General features: G+C 36.4%; 1 protein-coding gene across 1 annotated transcript; it reads right to left on the bottom strand.

The window, feature by feature from the left end:
• Window positions 220-21,763, bottom strand: SPESP1 (sperm equatorial segment protein 1). The gene is given in 2 exon segments (NM_001177931.1): window positions 220-1,397; window positions 21,652-21,763. Coding segments are annotated over 2 exon segments (1,059 nt in total). The 5' UTR covers window positions 21,716-21,763; the 3' UTR covers window positions 220-402.

Genomic DNA, 22,792 nt, shown 5'->3' with positions numbered 1-22,792 from the left:
AAAATAAAATAAAATAAATAAGGGCAAAAAAAAGGACCACATATCCTAAAATTTTATATTTATATGCAATTATTTAAAACCATCTACATATATAGATATACAAAGTCTCTTAAATCTTATAAAATGGATGAATTAACTAACCTATTCAAGTAAAATCAGAGCTTAAACATTCTAAAGATTAGAACTTCATAACTTTAATTAATGAGAAAAAACTACAAATTCCTGAACCAAAATTTTATTTTAAATTATTAGTTTAGTGCATATGAAAAATTTTCATAACACGTGACATGTAAAGATGTTAGCACATTGAAATACAAGAGAAAATATTTTTATACAGCTTTAAATCATGAATATGCTTATTTCTCCTGTGACTGAATGCACAGTTAGCTTAAATCAACTTTGTCATGGAATATTAAGTAGATTTATAATTTTTATATTATTGTTTAATAATTTCCTAATAAGGTTTTGAGTTTCTCCTTTATTTACACATAATATATTTTTTAATATACTGAATACTGCAATAGCTTTTTTTCTCATCTCTGGTGGAACATATTGAATATCTAAATATTCAGATAATTTTGATCTAGAATTATACAGCATGTTAATAACAGTTTCAATGTCATCAATTCCACCACTGCTTCGTCCTAGTGGCAACATCTGGGATTTATACATTTTTTCTAATTTATGTTCTGCTGCTGCTGCCAGAGCAAGGCTTCGTTTCAAGTGTTCTTTAGAGGCTTGAATGTCTGCTCTATATTCTGGCTTGAAGCTCTCAGGAAGAGGTACCTGTTGCACTTGTGAATCAATATCTGAAATTTTTTTCAAAATGTCTTCATTATACGGATTCTCTGGTTCGGGATTTTCCCACTCATAGTCACCTGAGAGCTGAGGGACATCTTCTGGGATAGTATTCAGGTCAATGTCCTTAGTTGAAGGGGTGACAACTTGACTTGTAAATGATTCATGAACATCTGGCGATGACTTTCCTGGTTCAGTTTGACTTACAGTTGGCTCTGGCTCTGGCTCTAGCTCTTCTTTTTCAATGTAAGGTTCTTTTGCATGTAAAACAACAGAAATATTATTTGGTTTAATCGACCAGAATGCTGTACTTTTAGTACTTCTTTGCTTCTCTATTTCCAGTGTGAAGCCCCTAGTAGGGAAAGTTGTAGTTTCCTCAGTGACAGGATTGATTAAAACATCATTCTCAGCTGAACCTTCCTCATGTGTAATTATCTCCCTAAATTTTGATACTCTCGGTCCTACAGAATTAACATTATTAGGAGACTTTGATTTTTTCTGACGACCTGGCTCCTTAGTGGGAACACTTAGTATTAGGTTCTGTAAAACTTGTACGTAATGATTCAAGTTTTGTTCTTCTTCAGGCGTCACAGTTATTCCTTAAGGGGAAAAAACCAAACAATAAGTAACATTTATTATTATACATGACATATTGACAGAACCTACTAATCTAAACTTACTTTACATAGTATCACTTAAAAGTTGATATAAAGAACCAAGAAATAAACACTTTTGACACAGTCAATTCTCACTTAAATGAACAAAATTATTTTTTTCAGATTCTCATTAAAACAGATGAGCAAGATTAGTGCAAAAATCACATATTAACATAATTCTCTAAATCTCTTTGCTTTTATTCTCCCATATTACTAATGATTCAGTAGGCAACTTATTAAAACAAATTTTTTTCCTTTTTTACAGCCACACCCACAGCATATGGAAGTTCCAAGGCTAGGGGTCAAATCAGAGCCGCAGCTGCAGACCTACCCACAGCCACAGCAATGCCAGATCCAAGCCATATCTGCAACCTACTCCACAGCTTGTGGCAACACTTGATCCTTGACCCACTGAGCAAGGTCAGGGATCAAACCCACATCCTCATGGAGAAGGTCCTTAACCCTCTGAGCCACAGTGGGAACTCAGAAATTCTTGATTGTGTTCTCAACATAGTAGTATGCTGTAGTAGGTTCACACTGGCTCACCAGAGCCAATTACTAAATTTTGGGGAATTTTGTGAGCCAGATGGTAAACACAGACATCGTTAAGAAATAAATTATCCAAATTTACAATCAAATAAATTGTATTCAAAATAAAATAATAAAAAAACTGTAGGAACAAAAGTGGCATGAAATCTGGGCTTCCCGTGTGGCTCACAACAAAAGTGGCAGGAAATCTGAAGGGGGAATTGGAAAACAATGATTGAAAAGACAGTAATAGCTCTTACTGATTAAGCGATTACTATGTTTCAGGCACTATTCTATGGGCTTTGAATAAGAAATGTTTTTATATAGAGGAAAAGGAGGACACCTAGAAAGGACAGGTAATTTGTTTAAGATTATATTTCATTTATAAGTAGTAATAATGGCATTAAAACACAGGCTGCCTTACTTCAAGGAGATACATATAACAACTACACAATGCTGTAAAAAGATGATTCAAGGATGCTGGCAAAGTAGTAGAAGTATGATAATAAAATTGTTCTAGAGGAATACGGCTCTATTTTTAAATACATGTGAGTATTAAAATATCATAAATAAATAGGTAAAATATACAAAATCTGCTCTACCATCAACTGAACCAAATGTATCCCTTTCATATATTAAAATGTATTGGAAATATTAAAAATAACATATTTTAACAGTATGGGTAGGAACTGACAGTTAATGACATAAAAGAATAAATTCACTTCACACAGAGGTAAAAGGCAAATTAATTACCCTAGTTTATTCTCAGGAAAACAATAAAATCATGATTTAAAATGAGCAATGAAATATAAAACTTCAATCAACAAACAATATATTCAAAATATATACTTCCTTCTCATAGAATAGTTGATTAAAGAAGGAGGAAGAAGGTTAAGGAATAACATAAAAGTCAATTAGCATGAAAATTTGCTAAAATTCACTGTTCGTTAAAAAATGCAAGTTAAAAACAATTTTTATTTTGCCAATTAGGCAAACAATTTTTTAAACAATAAAACTGAGGATTGTCATGTGTAAAGTCCTTACTTTCCTTATGATCTCCAGATTCTTCATTAGTCTCTCTCTAACATGCTGGTCTTTTCTTTATAGAACTTGGGATATTTTTAACTATGTATTTATTTAATGTTTGCTAGCTGCCAAAATACTATAAGCTCTCTGAGAGGTGTGACCATGACTGCTTTGCTCTCCATTTCCTCTATTCTAACCACTGCCTAGAGTCATAGGAGACAGTCAAAAGGCATTTGTTAAATAACTGAATGAATCAAATGCTGACAAGTAGATAAATTAATAACTTAGCTTAAGGAAATAATCACAAGCAAAAAATTTCTACAGAAGAATGCTGTAGAGGAAAACTAAACTCCATGTTATGTTTAAGATAAATCAGCCAATCTAAGGACTTTTTTTATTTTTAAGTTTGGTTTTTGTTTGTTTTTGGCCAATAGTCCAATAATTATTAGGAAGAAAATCTGGACAATTTTTTTAAAGTCCCCTTATTTTAGGCAAAGCAGGTAGTATTTTTATAATAATAAAAGATACTGCTTTTTTTTTTTTTTTTTTTTGTCTTTTCTAGGGCCACACTCACGGCATATGGAGGTTCCCAGGCTAGGGGTCTAATTGGAGCTATCGCTGCTGGCCTATGCCAGAGCCACAGCAACACCAGATCTGAGGTGCGTCTGCAACCTACACCACAGCTCACGGCAACGCCAGATCCTTAATCCACTGAGCAAGCCCAGTGATTGAAATGGCAACTTCATGGTTCCTACTTGGATTTGTTTCCGCTGTACCACCACTGGACCTCCAAAGACACTTCTTTAACCATACTTTTCTAAATTTTTAAATCTGAAGTTTATCTAAAACAACATCATAAACACTGTTGCTAAACAGTTCCAATTTTGAGGACGCCTCCGAACTTCTAACTGGTTCTTACTAAATAGTCTAATACAGGTTTAGATTACATAAATTTAACTAATTTATTTAAGTTCTATTAACTTCCTTTTATTGGATTTCATCAATCTCTGAAGTAATATATTAACATAATTTTATGGAAATTACAATCTTAAGCAGTGTTTAAATACTTTGATGATTATCTATTAACATATTTTAAAGTATGCAATTCAATGATTTTTTTTTTTATATACTCATGGTTGTGTAAACTTCACCCCGAAAAGAAGCCCATTCCCCACTGCCCCTACCCCTCAACCCTAGGCAACCACTAATCTATTTTCGGTCTCTATAGATTTGCCTATTCTAGGCATTTCACTTAAAACAATACGTGTCGTTTTGTGACTGGCTTCTTTCACTTAGCATAATGCTTTCAAGGTCATCCATGCTGTAGCATATATCAGTATGTGATTCCTTTTTATGGCCAAATAATATTCCATTGTAAAGGTATACTACATTTTGTTTATTCATTCATCAGTTGATAGACATTTGAGTCATTTCCACTTTTTAGTGATTATAAGCAATATTGCTATGAACATTCATGTACAAGTTTTTATGTGGATGTACATTTTCATTTCTCTTGTGTATATGCCTAGGAGTCCAATTGCTAGGTCATATAGTAACACTATGTTTAATCCTTTGAAGAACTACCAAAGCAGCTGGATTCTCACCAGCAGTATACAAGGGTTCTAATTTCTCCATATCTTTCAAATACTTGTTATAGCCATCTTTGCGGGTATGAGGTCCCATCTTACTGTGGTTTTTGACTTATATTTCTCTAACAGCTAATGATATTGAGCACCTTTCCATATGCCTGTCGACCATTTGTATATCTGTTTTGGAGAAATGTCTATTCTGATTACTTTCCCCATTTTTTAACTGGGTTGTCTTTTTGAGTTTTAAGAATTCTTTATATATTCTCAAGACCAGTATCATACATATGACCTGAAATATTTTCTCCTACTCTGTAAATTGTCTTTTTAATTTCTTAATGTTATTATCATTTGCAGCACAAAAGTTTTAAATTTTGTTGTAGTTCAATTTACCCATTTTTTTTTGTTGCTTATGCTTCTGGTGTCATACCTTAGAAAGCACTATATTTTTATCTAAGAGTTTTTATAGTTTTAGCTCTTACTTTTATATACATTATCTAGCTTGATTTAATTTTTATATATGATTTGAGGTAAGGATCTAAGTTTATTTTTTGCCTGGTATTCCAGTATCATTTGTTGAAAAGACTATTCTTTTCCCCACTCAATTGTCTTGGCATCCTTGTTGAAAATCAACTGACCATAAATGTAAGAGTTCCTTTATGGACTCTCAATTCAATTTCAGTAATACGTATGTCTATTCTTATGCCAGTACTACACAATCTTGAAAACTACACTGTAATAGTAAGTTTTGAAATCTCCTTGAGCTTTGTTTTTCTTTTTCAGGATTTATGAATATTGTGGGTCTCTTTCAATTTCATATGAACTTTAGTATCAGGTTGTTAATTTCTGCAAAAAAAAAAAGCAGGCTAGGATTTTGATTGGGATTGTGTTGAATGTGTAGATCAATTTGGGGAGTATCACCATCCTATACTTTTTTAACAGCCTTCAAAATTATATATATTCACATAACTAGAATCATACTATACACTGATCAGTATTTTAAAATTTTTTTATTAAGATATGCCTCATATATTTTTAAGCCATTAAATTTTCTTGGCCTTGAAACCACAACTCTAAGAATCTAGAACATTATTTTTCATCTGAAAAGTAAGCAACACAAATAAATTACTTTTCATTTTACCTCCTAAGACTAAGTGATAAAAATGAAATTTACTGAGCAAGATTATTTTGGACCAGGAAAGCAGAAGACCTGGGGTATAAGTCCTTGGCATCTAATGTCATCTTTGGGAATGTTTTTATCCACCCCATTCTTTTCAAGAACTACACGGTGCAACAATAAAGGTTAATGTAGCAACCAGCAACAACTGGCGAACCTATCAATAAGCAAATAAATTTTAAGGAAAAAGCATATTCTATATATTTCAGCACATTTAAAAGGTTAAATTCAGTTGGTCTTGGAGCATCAAGTTCTCTTTATCCTTTTGTGGTATAGCCATCAAGATCATTTAGGAGGACTCCTTAGTGTGAATGGTCCTCGACACATTTCATTAACTTCTAAAAGAATATGGTAGCTTATCTTCTAATCTGTGAATCCTGTTAGTAGGGGAGCCTCTGGGAATATAGCAAAAGAATCACCTGTTCCTAAATACTTTATAGTATTTACCTGTATTTATCCTGTCCCTAAATACTTCACAGAAAGAAGAAAGTGTGGTCTTTTTGTAAGCATTCATTCGTATTATTTTTTGTGTATGGAAACACTTTTTCCTATCTTAGAACATAAATAAAATTAAATGTAAATAATATATTTAAATATTAGATGAAATCCATCCGAGTACAGTATTAATTCTTTGAAAAGTAGTTCTTATACTTTTGAGTTTCATTATGGCTCATAGGCATCTTACAGTCTTACCCTTTTCTTTAGTGTTCAAATAGTCACAATTAGCCAGTTGGAGCCACTGTAAGATGCCTCTTGTGTCCTTTTTTATTAAATTTTTTATTATAGTTGCCTCTTGTGTTCTTTTGAGGGAGCCTCTGCATTTTCAAAACATCGTTGCTTACTCTCTGGCAGTTACTGCTGCCTGCCTCCCTCCAATCTTTTACCCTACTCCTACCCTTACCCCACCTATCTGTATACTTATCTTCCTAAATATGAAAAGCAGGTATCCTGAAGAAGTTCTGATTTCTTTTTTTTTATTATTACTCAAATGAATTTATCACATCTGTAGTTGTATAATGATCATAACAATCCCATTTCACAGGATTTCCATCCCACAGCCCAAGCACATCCCCCCTCCCCCTGAACTGTCTCCTCTGGAGACCAAAAGTTTTTCCAATGTCTGTGAGTCAGCATCTGTTCTGCAAAGAAGTTCAGTCTGTACTTTTTTCAGATTCCACATGTCAGTGAAAGCATTTGATGTTGATGTCTCATTGTATGGCTCACTTCACTTAGCATAATAATTTCTAGGTCCATCCATGTTGCAAAAAATACCAGTATTTTGTTCCTTTTAATGGCTGAGTAATATTACATTGTGTATGTGTACCACATATTCTGGATCCTCTCCTCTGTTGATGGACATTTAGGTTGTTTCCATGTCTTGGGTATCGAAAATAGTGCTGCAATGAACATCGGAGTACATGTGTCTTTTTGAGTCATGGGTTTCTCTCGATAGATGCCCAGGAGTGGGATTGCTGGATCAAATGGTAATTCTATGTTTAGTTTTCTGAGGAATCTCCATACTGCTTTCCACAGTGGTTGAACCAATTTACAATCCCACCAGCAGTGTAATAGGGTTTCTTTTTTCTTCACACCCTGTCCAGCACTTATTGTTTGTAGGCTTTTTGATGATGGCCATTCTGGCTGGTGTAAGGTGGTACCTCAGAGTGGTTTTGATTTGCATCTCTCTAATAATGAGTGATGTTGAACATCTTTTCATGTGTTTTTTGGCCATCTGTATGCCTTCTTTGGAGAACTGTCTGTTTAGATCTTCTGCCCATTTTTTGATGGGGTTGTTTTTTTTTTTTTTTAGGTATGGAGCTGCAGAAGGTGTTTATAAATTTTGGAGATTAATTCCTTGTTAGTTGATTCACTTGCAAAGATTTTCTGCCATTCTGTGGGTTGTCTTTTCGTTTTGTTTAGGGTTTCCTTTACTGTGCAGAAACTTTTCAGTTTGAGTAGGTCCCATTTGTTTATTTTTGTTCTTATTGTCATTACTCTCTGAGGTGGGTCTGAGAAGATGTTGCTGTCGTTTATGTCAGAGAGTGTTTGGCCTATGTTTTCCTCTAAGAGTTTTATAGTGTCTGGTCTTATATCTAGGTCTTTAATCTATTTTGAGTTTATTTTTGTGTATGGTGTTAGGGAGTGTTCTAATTTCATTGTTTTCCATGTGGCTGTCCAGTTTTCCCAGCACCACTTATTGAACAAGCTCTCCTTTATCCATTGTATATCCATTGTATATCCTTGCCTCCTTTGTAATAGATGAGTTGGCTGTAGGTGCATGGGTTGAATTCTGGACTTTCTATACTGTTCCAATGATCTATATGACTGTCTTTGTGCCAGTACCATACGATTTTGATGACTGTTGCTTTTTAGTATAGTCAGAAGTCCAGGAGCCTGATTCCTCCAGCTCCATTTTTCTTTTTCAGGATGGCTTTGACTATTCTGGGTCATTTGTGCTTCCATACAAACTTTCAGGATATTTTGTTTGAGTTCTGTGAAAAATGTCCTTGGTAATTTGATAGGGATTGCACTGAATCTGTAGATTGCCTTGGGTAGTATAGTCATTTTGAGAATATCAACTCTTCTTGTCCAAGAGCATGGTATATCTTTCCATCTATTTGTGTCATCTTTGATTTCTTTCATCAGTGTCTTATAGTTTTCAGAGTACAGGTCTTGTGTCTCCCTAGGTAGGTTTACTCCTAGGCATTTTATTCTTTTGGATGCAATGGTAAATGGGATTGCTTCCCTAATTTATCTTTCTGCTCTTTCATTGTTACTGTATAGAAATGCCATCGATTTCTGTGTATTAATTTTGTATCCTGCGACTTTGCCAAATTCATGGATGAGATCTAACAGTTTTCTGGTAGAGTCTTTAGGATTCTCTAGCTATAGTATCATGTCATCTGCAAATAGGGATAGTTTTACTTCTTCCTTTCCAATTTGGATTCCTTTTATCTCTTTTACTTCTCTGATTGCTGTGGCTAGGACTTCCAAGACTATGTTGAATAGTAGGGGTGAGAGTGGACATCCTTGTCTTGTTCCTGATCTCGGTGGGAATTCTTTCATCTTTTCACCATTGAGAATGATGTCAGCTGTGGGTTTGTCATATAAGGCCTTTATTATGTTGAGGTAGATTCCCTCTATGCCCACTTTCTGAATGGTTTTTATCAGAAATGGGTGTTGGATTTTGTCAAAGGCTTTTTCTGCATCTATTGAGAGGATCATGTTTTCATTCTTCAGTTTGTTAATGTGGTGTATCACACTGATGGATTTGCAGATATTGAAGAACCCTTGCATCCCTGGGATAAATCCCACTTGATCATGATGTACAGTCCTTTTAATGTATTGTTGGATGCAGTTTGCTAGTATTTTGTTGAGGATTTTTGCACCTGTGTTCATCAGTGTAATTGGCCTGTAGATTTCTTTTTTTGTGGTATCTTTGTCTGGTTTTGATATCAGGGTGATGGTGGCCTCATAGAATGAGTTTAGGAGTATCCCTTCCTCCGCAATTTTTTGAAATAGTATCAGAAGGATAGGTATTAGCTCTTCTTTAAATGTTTGGTAAAATTCACCTGTTTAGCCATCTGGTCCTGGACCTCTGTTTGTTAGAAGTTTTTTAATCACAGTTTCAATTTCAGTTCTTGTGATTGGTCCGTTCATCTTTTCTATTTCATCTTGGTTTAGTCTTGGAAGATTGTACTTTTCTAAGAATTTTTCCATTTCTTCTAGGTTTTCCATTTTATTGGCGTATAGTTGCACATAGTAGTCTCTTATGATCCTTTGTATTTCTGTGATGCCTGTTGTTACTTCTCTTTTTTCCTTTCTAATTTTATTGATTTGAGTCCTCTCTCTTTTTTGCTTGATAAGTCTGGCTAAGGGATTATCCATTTTGTTGATTTCTTCAAAGAACCAGCTTTTTGTTTCATTGATCTTTTCTATGGTTTTCTTCATTTCTATTTCATTGATTTCTGCTCTGATCTTTAGGATTTCTTCCTTCCTTCTGTTCTTCTCCCTCTTGCTGCTTTAGATGTAAAGTTAGCATGTTTATTTGAGCTTTTTCTTGTTTTCTGAGGTAGGCTTGTGTTGCTATAAACTTTCCTCTCAGAACGGCTTTTGCTGTATCCCATAGGTTTTGGTGTTGTATCTTTGTTGTCATTTGCTTCTAGGTATTTTTCAATTTCCTCAGTGATCCATTGGTTGTTTAGTAGCATGTTGTTGAGTCTCCACGTGTTTGTGTTTTTTGCAGTTTTTTTATTGTTGTTGATTTTGAGTCATACAGCATTGTGTTCAGAAAAGATGCTTAATACGATTTCAATTTTCTTAAAGTTACCAAGGTTGGATTCATAGCCCAGGATGTGATCGATCTTAGAGAATGTTCCATGTGCACTTGAGAAGAATGTGTATTCTGTTGCTTTTGGATGGAATGTCCTATAAATACCTATAAAGTCCATCTGGTCTAATGCTTCATTCAGGGCCTGTGTTTCCTTATTGATTTTCTGTCTGGATGATCTGTCCATTGCTGTAAGTGGGGTGTTAAAGTCCCCCACCACTATTGTGTCATTGTTGATTGATCCTTTTAAGGCTGTTATCAGTTGCCTTATATATTGTGGTGAACCTAGGTTGGGGGCGTAGATATTTAAAATTGTTATATCATCTTCTTGGACTGATCCTTTGATCATTATGTAGTGACCTTCCTTGTCCCTTAAAATATTCTTCATTTTAAAGTTTATTTTGTCTGATATGAGTATTGCTCCTCCAGCTTTCTTTTGATCCCTGTTTGCATGAAATATTTTCTTCCATCCTCTCACTTTCAATTTCTATGTGTCCCTAGAAGTGAAGTGGGTCTCTTGAAGACAGCATATGTATGGATCTTGTTTTTGTATCCATTCAGCCAGTCTATGTCTTTTGGTTGGGGTATTCAGTCCATTAACATTTAAGGTAATTATTGATATGTATGTTCTTTTTTTTTTTTTTTGTCTTTTTGCCGTTTCTTGGGCTGCTTCCATGGCATATGGAGGTTCCCAGGCTAGGGGTCTAATCGGAGCTGTAGCTGCCAGCCTACGCCCGAGCCACAGCAACGCAGAATCCGAGCCACGTCTGTGACCTACACCACAGCTCACAGCAACGCCAGATCATTAACCCACTGAGCAAGGGCAGGGACTGAACCCGCAACCTCATGGTTCCTAGTCGGATTCGTTAACCACTGCGCCATGACGGGAACTCCGATATGTATGTTCTTATTGCCATTTTATTAATTGCTTTGGATTTGTTTTTGTTGCTCTTTTTTCTTCTCTTCTTCTCTTGTTCTCTTGTCTTGTAGTTTGATAACTATATTTAGTGTTATATTTGAGTTGATTTTTCTTATTTGTGTATGTATCAATTGTAGATTTTTGGTTTGCAGTTATTCTTAAGTTTTGATATGAGTCTATATGTACATGAGATTGTTTTAAGTTGTTGGTCTCTTAACTGCAAGTGCATATCCAGTGTCCTGCATTTGTACCCACCTCTTCTCATGATTTCTGATTTTGGTGGCATAATTGTGCATGGATGACTTCGTATCTTTACTGTATATATACCTTTACTGGTGAGCCTTGTCATTTGTGGTATTTTTGTTTCTGGTTGCTGCCTTTTCTTTTCTGCCTAGAGAAGTTCCTTTAGTATTTGTTGTAAGGCTGGTTTGGTGTTGCTGAATTCTCTTTCCTTTTGCTTGTCTGCAAAGCTTTTGATTTCTCCTTCAAATCTGAATGACAGCCTTGCTGGGTAAAGTAATCTTGGTTGGAGGTTTTTTCCTTTCATCACGTTAAGTTTATCATGCCACTCCCTTGTGGCCTGCAGAGTTTCTATTGAAAAATCTGCCAATAACCTTATTGGGGTTCCCTTGTATGTCTTTTCCCTAGCTGCTTTCAGTATTTTCTCTTTGTCTTTAATTTTGGTCAGTTGGATTAATATGTGTCTCAGGGTTTATTTTATATGGTACTTCCTGGATTTGAGTGAGGAGCTCCTTTCCCATGTTAGGGAAGTTTTCGGCTATTATCTCTTCAAATAGTTTTTCTGTCCCCTTCTCTCTCTCTTCTCCTTCTGGCACCCCATAATACAGATGTTGGTGCATTTAACGTTGTCTGAGACTCTCTTCATTTGTTTTCAATCTTTTTTCTCTTTTCTGTGCTGCAGCCATAATTTCCACTAATCTGTCCTCCACCTTGCTTATTCGTTCTTCTGCCTCCTGTATCTGCTGTTAGCTGCTCCTAGTGAATTTTTTATTTCAGTTATTGTATTTTGTGTTTCTTAGTTAAGTTTTATATCTTGTTACCTCTTTGCTCAGTGTTTCCTGTAAGTTATCCATCTTTGCCTCCAGTTTATTTCCAGTGTTTTGCATCACCTTCAGCATCAACAGTCTAAAGTCTTTTTCCTGGAGGCTGAGAATCTCCTCATCACTTAGCTGATTTTCTGGGGTTTTTCCTTTCTCCCTCATCTGAGTTATAGTTCTCTGTCTTTTCATTTTTATAGGTTTTTGTTGTGGTGACCTTTTTACAGATAATAGAGTTGTAGCCTCTCTTACTTCTGGGGTCTGCCCCTCTTGTGGCTGAAGTTGGTATGGGGGCTTGCTGTAGGCTTCCTGATGGGAGGGGCTGATGACTGCCCATTGGTAGGTAGAGCCAACTCCTATCCCTTTGGTGGGTGGGCCTGTGTCTATGAATGGGATTACAGGTGGCTGTGTGACTCTTTAGGCAGCCTGTTTACTGAGGGGCAGGGCTGTGAACCCACCTGGAATGTTGTTTGCCCTGGGGCTTCTCAGGGCTGATGCGTGGGGCCAGGTTTTCCCAAAATGGCCACCTCCAGAGAAAGGCATACTGCTGAATATTCCTGAGAGGTTTGCTTCCAATGTCCTTCCCTCACAAGCCACATTCACACCTGTTTTCCCAGGATGTCCTCCAAGAACTGCAGTCAGGATTGACCCAGATTCCTATGGAGACTTTGCTTTGCCCTGGGACCCAGTGCATGTGAAAGTTTGTGTGCGCCTTTTAAGAATGGGGTCTCTGTTTTCCCCAGTCCTGTGGAGCTCCTTCACACAAGCCCCACTGGCCTTCAATGCCAGTTGCTCCAGGGGCTCTTTCTCCCAGTGCCAGATCCCCACAGGTGGCAGTTTGATGTGGGGCTCAGAACTCTCACTCCTGTAGGTGAGTCTCTGTGAACCAGTTAGTTTCAAGTCTGTAGGGCTTCCCACTCGGGAGGTATGGGGTTGCTTATATCATGTAATTGCCCGTCCTGCCTCTTGATGTGGCCTCCTCTTTTTCTTCTGGAGTAGGATATCTTTTTTAATGTTTCCAGTCCATTTGGGTGAAGAATGCTCAGGCTTTAGGTGTGAATTTTGTTGTTTTTAGGAGAGAAGCTGAGATCCAGTTCTTCTGTTCTGCCATCTTAATCCCATCTCCCCCTGATTTCTTTTAATGTAACACAACATTAGAGACAAAAGTCTGAGGGCTATAGGTGTATTTCAAGACTGCCTTGATGGAGTAACACTGTTATTAGGAAATGTTAGTCAACAGAACTAGAAAATATATATGTAAAGACATTAAATTTAAGTTAAATTTTTCAAACTGAGTTTTAACATTAATTTAAGGCATATATACCTTAACTTTAAACCTTTATCTAAATTTAACTGATTTCCTTTTTGTAACATGATAAACAATACAACTATTACTTTAGCTGGAAATCTTGATTAAAACTAGCATAATTATTGGTTTAGTCAATGACAATTTATTAATATTAAACTTAGCATAAAATTATTTACAAAATAACAAGATTGAATATTACAATTGTCTTTATATAATCTGACTACATGCTACTCCAACTAATGAATCTTGTTTGGGGTTACTTATAATTTTTAAAACTGTTTTGTTTTTTTGTTTTGTTTTGTTTGTCTTTTTTTTGCTATTTCTTGGGCCGCTCCTGCGGCATATGTGGGTTCCCAGACTAGGGGCTGAATCAGAGCTGCAGCCACCAGCCTACGCCAGAGCCACAGCAACGCGGGATCCGAGCCGCATCTGCAACCTATACCACAGCTCTCGGCAACGCCGGATGGTTAACCCACTGAGCAAGGGCAGGGACCGAACCCTCGACCTCATGGTTCCTAGTCGGATTCATTAACCACTGCGCCACAACAGGAACTCCCTGTTTTGTTGTTAAATGTACAATTGTCTGATATATTCTCCATTCTAATTCTTTTTTGAAATTGTTTATATTTTAACTGTCAATTATTTCTTGGTAGCAGCATTACAACATTAGAGTTTAAGGGAAGCTTGTTTCTTTAGTAGTATACTTTATCATATCAATGAAAAATATAAGCAGTTTGTTCTGTCACAGTCAAGAATTTATTTGGTTAATCTAATGACTCATGTAGTTACCCAAATAACCTTTGTATATATATAAGTTATTTCTGATAAACTCAGTTTTTTATGTGTAAGAAATTTTAACAATTTCCATCATTTAAATTTCTATGCAAGATTTTAAATATTTGCATACATTAAAATATAATGCTTGAGAACTAAACTAAGTTGGTAATATTTTGTTACTTGGTTTGGGCACTGGTTACACAGGAACATTATAAAAATTCATTAAGCTGTATGCTTATGATTGTGCACTTTATTCTACATATATTAATATTTAAAATCTCATGCTTGTAACTCTGTTTTGCATTATAGTTACTGGACATTAACACAAAGATAAAATAAATACTCATTTTTAAAGAACTAGATTTTATAAAAAAAATTTAATTTTATCAAGAGATTATTTTCATTTTAGTTAGAAGAGCTAAATGAAGATGTATATAAACCAAGAGTTGTATTTACCAGTTTAATTATGCTACAATTTTTATTGCTTTAAAGTAAGAGGAAGTTAATACGTTTCTTAAATTTAAGATTATGAATATGAAAACAGAACACTTAAGATTATTTTTCTTCCATCAAAAAGTTAGGAGTGGTTTGGTTCCCCTATCACAGCTAAGAAACTATGGTCTCTGTGACCAAAGATATTAAAATTTTTTAACCAAAAAAATGTGACTTTTACATCTTGTTACTCATTGTAAGCTATAAATAATGCTTTTAACACATCTACATTAATTGGCTTATTTTACTTTTTAAAGAAACACATAAAAATCCACCCCAAGAAAACTTAGTGCTCTGTTAACAATGTTGTAAACAATATAGTCAATGAGTTTTTAAAATGATATTTGGAAGTCTCAAATTCTTAAAAATTCACTATTATGCACCAATTAAAATATTTAATTGCATGAATATATCTAAATGAATAAAACTTTGATTTGTAATAGGTGTAAAAAACAATTTCTTGGGGGGATTCTCTTCATGGCTCAGCAGAAATGAATCTGAATAGATATCCATGAGGATACGGGTTCGATCCCTGGCCTCACTCAGTGGGTCAGGGATCTGGCATTGCCGTGAGCTATGGTGTAGGTAGCAGACATGGCTCAGATCTGGCATTGCTATGGCTGTGGCTGGCAGCTGTAGTTCCAATTCAACCCCTAGCCTGGGAACTTCCATATGCCATGGGTGCAGCCCTAAAAAAAAAAAATCTTCTACAACATCTATTTTTTTAATGGAAATATATAAATGTATTTTTTTGTAAAAATCCAGAAAGCTACACCTGTTTCTGGAGAGATTTCCTAATCAGTGAAGCTACAATGCATTAACTGTTTTAACTAACCGTTTTTTTCCCAGAAAAACCTTACACTCAAAAAAGGGGGAGGAAAAAGAGCTTCTATGCTCTAAAGAGTGACACCATGCAAAAATTACAATAAAATGTAATGCTAGTAATAAAATGCTAACATTAAAAAGCTTATTCAGTAACATACCTAATTCCCTTGACACTAAAGTTTTCAGAAAGGAAAAAAGTATGTTACCCTGAATCTTTGCCAAAGAACCAATAGTTTCCAAGGTGAATAAAAAGGAAAACTAAACCACTCCCACTTCTTCTTTGGTTAAAAAAAGGGAAAAGAGGAGATAAATTTTTTAAAAGATACAGAGCCTTAAATTTTGATGTTTTAATATGAAAAATCTTTATGTAAAGGATAATAAAATATAGAGCTATAATGAAACTGGGTAATTGTAATATTTCTTTGGGACATTCCTTATTTAATGTAATACTTAAATTCAGAAGAATACTGGTAAAAATTTAGGTCCTTTTTAAAACGTATTTTTATGTATTTTACTTATATGGTGATTGTGTAGTTATCACAGAATACAAAACTGGAAAGTAGGAGATATCCAAATCTATGTAAAATTTGGATTTTTTTGTACTTGAGGTAATATAGCTGAACTTTTCAAGAACTGTAATGAAAAACATAAATATAATGTGAATGTGGGATTTCACTTGAAATGTGTTACAAACCAAACATCTAGTGTCTTAAAAATTGGTTATTATAAAACCTACACAATACTATAAAATCATAAGAACCAATAGACTTTTTCCATTGAAATGGTCTATGTATAGTCTTTAACTATTGTAATTCTCTGATAATACTCAATATATATTGTATTTTATTTGACATTAACTTGGTTATAATTTCTGACATTCTTAATTATGTACCTGTAAACTAAAACAATTTTAAATTCACAGCAAATGTACTTATCCGAAGACTTTAAAAAGAAAAAAATGAGGTTTGCCATCAAATAATTTTAAAGTAAAAAGAATGCTGCTAGTAAAATAATGTACACTGGTTAATTGCCTATTAATAATGAAAAATTAAAGGACAATTTTAGACAAACTCAAATTATTGAATTTATTTCCAGTCTCTCTAAATATTTAGAGTACTATGAATCACTACTCAGATGAAATTCTATCTAAATAATTTAGATAGATGTCTGATATTCAATTAAGACTTATTTCTCTTTTCCAGTAACTAGTACCTTATACACAAACTGAAAAATAATATAGACAAAAGCCTTGTAAACCTAATTTCAGCATACTTTGACCAAAATTAAAAATAAGTCATCACATAATTCCCACGCATGTTCTACTTAGGTACTCTTGTTTACCTGTAAAACACATGACCTCTTCCATAAGCCCCAAATAAAATGTTTTAAAACAATACATCTGGATTTCCACTTCCAAAAAGACAGAGAACATGTATTTTCCCCCCATCCTTCTCACTAAGCACAGTTAAAAACCCCTGGACATTATATATAAGACAAGCATGAGAAGATTTGGAAAGGTAGAGAGATGAAGGCAGACCAACCAGGGACTTCAGGACCTGTATAATATCACACCAGTGAGTTCCCTAGGTTTTCTTTTTGCTACATATACCCTAGACTAGGACTAGAGAACTGGCAATCCAGAAACATCAATGGACACAGACAAAAAAGGCTCCAAGAAAGGACTGCACTCTTCATAGCCAAAGGGCCAGGAAAGGTGTAGCCTAGAAAGACAGGAAATTTTTAGACAGTAAGGCTGAGTGGAGAACACGGACTTTCACCCTCATCAACCTACGGAGCTTCTCCAACCCCTATGCCCTTATCCCACAGAAGTGTTGCTACCAAGTATGAATACCTCTTTCTTTAAGTAAAGAAGCCTGAGTAAGAAGCTAGGAATTTCATTGCTACCCTGTGGTAACAAGACAACACTTCCTATCCACCAATGAAGTGGTGTCAGAGGCCTATTTAAATCTGAAACAGCAGAGTTTAAAAGATGAGAAGTCATGTAGAGAAAGGCCCTGGAAAATGAGAAGCCATGTTGGATGTCCTCACCCAAGTTGAGCTTCCAGCTAAATACAAGCTGTATGAGTAACCTCGGTTCTACCACATGAAGCAGAGGAACTGCTTAGCTTAGTCCAGACAACCCACGGAATCATGAGAAATTATAAAATCTGGGGGTGGTCTTTTCTGCTGCAACAAATAGCCAAAAGAGCTTCACTAAATTGTATTTTGAAAAAGGAATACAAATTTAGTTTAGGCAAAAGTTACCCTATGAGTAATGTTAAAATTTAATCAGAACCAAAACAAATTCATGACCTTGAACTATATCTCTTCTACTTCTGTTGAGTAAAATGACCTAAATAATATCACCCCAGCACTGATTTGTATCCCAGGTACTTTGGTCTTTAAAAGCATGTTCTACTTTATCTCCTCTGAAAGATGGCTAATTCCATTCAGAACACAGAATATTCAAAGTGGTCTTGGTACAACTGGTTAATGTTAGAAAACAAGAAGCCTTAAAAAACACATGAGATCCTATCAAAAGAATACAGAAGATAGCTAAAAAAAAAAAAAAAAAAAAAAAAAAAAAAAAAACCAGAAACAGAAAAACAGGAATTTTTTCCTGTAAAATATTAATGAAACGATTGTACCTCCAAAAGCCACCCTCTGGATGTTCACATCAGATAATCTACTCCTCATTATCTTAAACATTAATGAAGTGTGTCATAACATTCCATTCACAGAATTGTGAGCTTTTTTTGTTTTTTTCTTTTTGGCTGCACCCACAGCATGTGGAAGTTCCTGGGCCAGGGGTCAAACTCATGCCACAGCAGTGATAACACTGGATTCTTAACCTGGTATGCCACAAGGAAACTCCACATTCACAGGTTTAAAGACTCTCCCCCAAGTGCTATGGCCTTGGGCCTTGAAACAGTGAAAAGTGAATTTGCAGCACCAGAGATAAGTGACTTTGAACTTTGAATATGCTAGAAATAAAAGGAATATGCTTTTCCTTTCAATTTTTCCTTTTCAGTTCCAATTGCCAATAGATTTGAATAATTGCCTTACTACTTCCTTTGCTTTCTGTGGTCCATTAGAAGATAGACATCAAAGATTCACACTGAGTCTTCCTTTAACACTAATCTAGAGCACCAAGTTAAGAGGTTTTGTTATCTTAGCTTAAAACAATTCTGTATCAAAGTTTCTATGTGGCTCAGAATCCCACAGTGGTACAGCTGTTGCGTAGGCTGCATATGCCTGCACAGGTTCCATTCCATGGGTGCAGCCAGACCCTTCCTCAAAAAAAAAAAAAAAAATCCCATATCGTTAGCTCTAAGTCTTGCTGATTTATCCAAAGAGATGTTTGAGAATAAAATGGTTATTTGTGAGATACCAAAAATAAACCCTAAAACTAATATTTCATAGTTTTATGTTTGTAGCATCAGGCTCCTGAATATTTAGTGACTTAAAGTTATAAAATGCAAATTACATAATTTAATAGTAGTTAGTATTTAAATATATACTATTATGTTAATATTACTTTAGAAGTTATACTCTTTAAAAAGGCAAAAAGTATTCTCATTAAATAGAAAAAACCAAATTGCACAGTTGCAAATGCATTAAAGAGGCATAATTTTTAAAACTAGAAAATACTCAAAACTATGGAAAAATCAGATATAAGGAATTAATTAAATTATATAAATCTAAGTATATCATAAAAAAGATGTTTACCCAGAACCATCAGCATGTGTGTATATGCAGAGAAGTGTACCCCCAAGTCTCATTTGTATCAAGCTGAATTTAGATTAAACTCATACTAGCTAAATTTGGGTTGGGCCTATTTAAAAGGTAGTTCTAAGAATAAATTAGGTTTTCAACATATATAATTACATAATACAATACCTGTGATATTTGTATAACAAATTCAAAACTGCCTCAGTATTCTAGGAAAAAATTGTTGAAGATGTACTTTGCATTATGAAAACCTATGTGCCTTTTCTTTGGCACGAGAGAGCATTTTTTATGTAACTCTTTTGCAAACACTGTTGGAACAGCAGACATATTAAAGAATACACAACTAATTTAAATCACAATTATAAACCTGGTTTCACAGAAAAAGAAGCTAGGTTAGCATTGCCCTACATATCCCTTAATCCACTTCTGTGGAAAAGATGCAAATTACATTTTCTAAGATATCTTCTATGACCGGTATATATATTTCCTTATGTATTTTATCATCTCTATCTTCAACACAAAATCATTCCTTTTTCTGAGAAGACTCTTCTCATTTCTTACAATCCTTAAGAAAGATTAGGTAAGAGGATACAAAGAAAAAGCACAGGCCATGAAAGTACAGAGTTTGGCAGAAGGCCACACTGAGTTGAGTATCTAGGTATTGCTATCCAATAGTCTCAGAGAGTACTGTGTGACAGCATTAATGTTACCTTAACTAAAGTCTCCATAGTTGTGACCTACTGATCTACTTTTACCAAAATGCAATAACTGGAGTTAGTAACAATGACCACTAGACATCAAGAAAGGACAGTATCATATTCAGTATGTTCTATACCTTTACAACAAAAAGGGTTTAAAACAACTATCAATTATAAATGCTAGTACTGAAGGAGCTAACTTTAGTTATCCAGGGCACTTTATTCAGAACCTTATCTACTACTATTTATGATTTAGGTTGTGCTGTGTTTTTATTTTTGAAGTCTAATTTTTTTCATTTCCCAATTTAAATTTATTATTATTATTATTACTTTAATAGTTATTTCCCCAATACAATTTTTTTCCTACTGTACAGTGTGGTGACCCAAGTTACACATTCTATTTTCACACATTACCATGCTCCATCATAAGTGACTAGACATAGTTCCCAATGCTACACAGAAGGATCTCATTGCTAATCCATTCCAAAGGCAACAGTTTGTATCTATTCATCCCAAGCTCCCCAACCACCCCACTCCGTCCCTCTCCCCCTTGGCAACCACAAATCTATTCTGCAACAAGTCCATGATGTTCTCCTCTGTGGAAAGGTTCATTTGTGCCTTGTATTAGATTCCAGCTATAAGTGACATCATATGGTATTTGTCTTTTTGTTGAAGTTAATTTTTAACTAAGACCTTTTAACAAGTCTGAAATATATAGCTCTGCATAACTAGCATACACTTTAGATTTTTTTCATATGTACCTTAGTTAGTCAAACCAAATCCCAACATTACTAAATGCTACAATGAACTACAGTTAGACTAGATGAACAAGCCTCACAGTCCTATCTGAAACATCAGGTATCAGACACTTGACCTAAATACCACAAAGTGTCCCACGATATTAATATAGTGGTCTCGGCACCTCTGAATATGGCCTTATTAGTTTTCAGCTATTGAGGAGAGACAAGTGGTAAGTTATAATCCTTCTCAACTATGGTTTTGAATCCTATGCACCTGAGGATGCTCTGTGGGAGTGCATAAGGGATCAGAGAGTAACCTGCCATCTACATCCTCTCCATGTTTAACCACAGAGCTCAAACTCTTTCTGCCAAGGGCCAGAGAGCAAACAGTTCAGGCTTTCAAGCCATCATGTCTCTGTGACAACTACTAAACTCTGCCGTTAAAAGGTGAGAAAACAGCGTGGACAACACACAAAGGAATCAGCTGGCTGTGTTCCAAGAAAACTTTACAAACAATCAAATTGGAATTTCATACTTTCGCACATCTCACAAAAGATTACGTTTCACATTCACGGCTAAAAGTGTAAATACCATGCTCAGCCAGCCACCTGGGCCTGCTAGCCAGAGAAGGCCAACCCTGCTGTATCACACCTGCAGGGACACCCTGGTAAAAGGGCCCAGGTAAACCAAGACCATCTCCGCCGGGATGAAGAGGTCACCCCGCAGGCCCATCAAGCGTCCAGCCTGGCGCACCCCGGTCACGTTTGGGACCCACTGCCTGCATCACCGCCCCACCCCACGCAGGTGGTGCGGGGCAGAGGAGGGTGCGAGTAGGACAAGGACACACCTTGGCCCTAGAGGCCAGGGCCCTCCACGCTCGGGTTTGGGAGGCGCATAGGACCAGGGAAAAGAAAAGCCAGGCCTCGGGCGGGCTCTGAACCCAAGAGGTTCCCCCACCAGTGTCCCCTGGGGTGGCTGCCGCCTCGGGCGGATCACTCACTCGGATACGCCTGCAGAGACGAAGGCCATAGCAACAGCGCAACTAGAAGGACTAAGAACTTCATGGGTATCGTCCACAGCACTCCGCCATGCGTCGGGAACGTCGTGGGGCCACCAGGCTGGCTCCCTCAGGCCGATAGGGGCGGCCGACGGTCCTACCTCAGGGTGGCAGGCGCCAGGCAACGGTTGCCACCAGCGCACAAGGGCAGGGGCGGTGGGGGAGGGGAGCGCGAACCTCGGAGCCCGCTCCCTACTTACCACTGCGCGCAGGGGGCGGGGCCACGGCGCCCAGCCCCGCCCTGGTGCACGTGCTGGCTAAGCTTTCAAAGCTCTGCAGGGCGCTGGGCCTCAGAACATCTTTGCAATCGGGTTATTGGGGCTTTGAGGGTGGATGTGGTGGGACTGGCCTATCAGGGAACCTGAACTAGTAGCCTTGCATAAAACACTGTCAGGGCACCAAAGTGTCTGATGAAAGAGAGAGACAAGTAGCCTGGCCGTTACCACAGCGTGGGCATGCCAAAATGGGAAACCATTAGGCACTGTGGAGCACAGAAGGAGGGCTCCCTATTCCAAAGGGTGGGGAGGGGGAGGTTGCCTAGATGAAGGAAAGCTTGGAGCTTCCCAAGAACTAAAAATAGTTCTGTCTAATTGTGGGGTGGGGGTGGGAGTGGGGATGGGGAGTCATTGGAGGTGAAAGCCACCTTAAGGGACTTGGGTTTGTTTTGGTTTTCAAAAGATTTGTATTCCGTTTTTTGGAAAAGACAAAACTATAGCTACGGAGAATAGATCAGTAGTTCTCAGGGGTTAGGAATGGGGAAGAGCTTGACTATAAAGGGATAATATGAGAGCTTTGGGGTGGGTGATGGATTGTTGCAGTGGCCTCAGGATCTATACATGTGTTAAAAGTCAGGATGGTAGAATCAATTTTACCATATGGTAATTTAAAAAAAATTTACAGACACCCATATCTCTACCTCAGAAGCAAGGGGATTTTATTCTGAGGCAGTGGGGAGAGACTGTAAGGTAATGAGAGGCAGAAGGTACAATTAGATTTGTGTTTCAGAAAGCTTAGTCTCCTGGGAGTTCCCTGGTGGCTCAGCAGTAAGTAATCCAACAAGTATCCATGAAGATGTGGGTTGGAT

The sequence above is a fragment of the Sus scrofa genome, chromosome 1 (genome assembly GCF_000003025.6).
Source record: "Sus scrofa isolate TJ Tabasco breed Duroc chromosome 1, Sscrofa11.1, whole genome shotgun sequence".
NCBI lineage: Eukaryota > Metazoa > Chordata > Mammalia > Artiodactyla > Suidae > Sus > Sus scrofa.
This window is presented reverse-complemented; position numbering and strand designations above follow the sequence as displayed.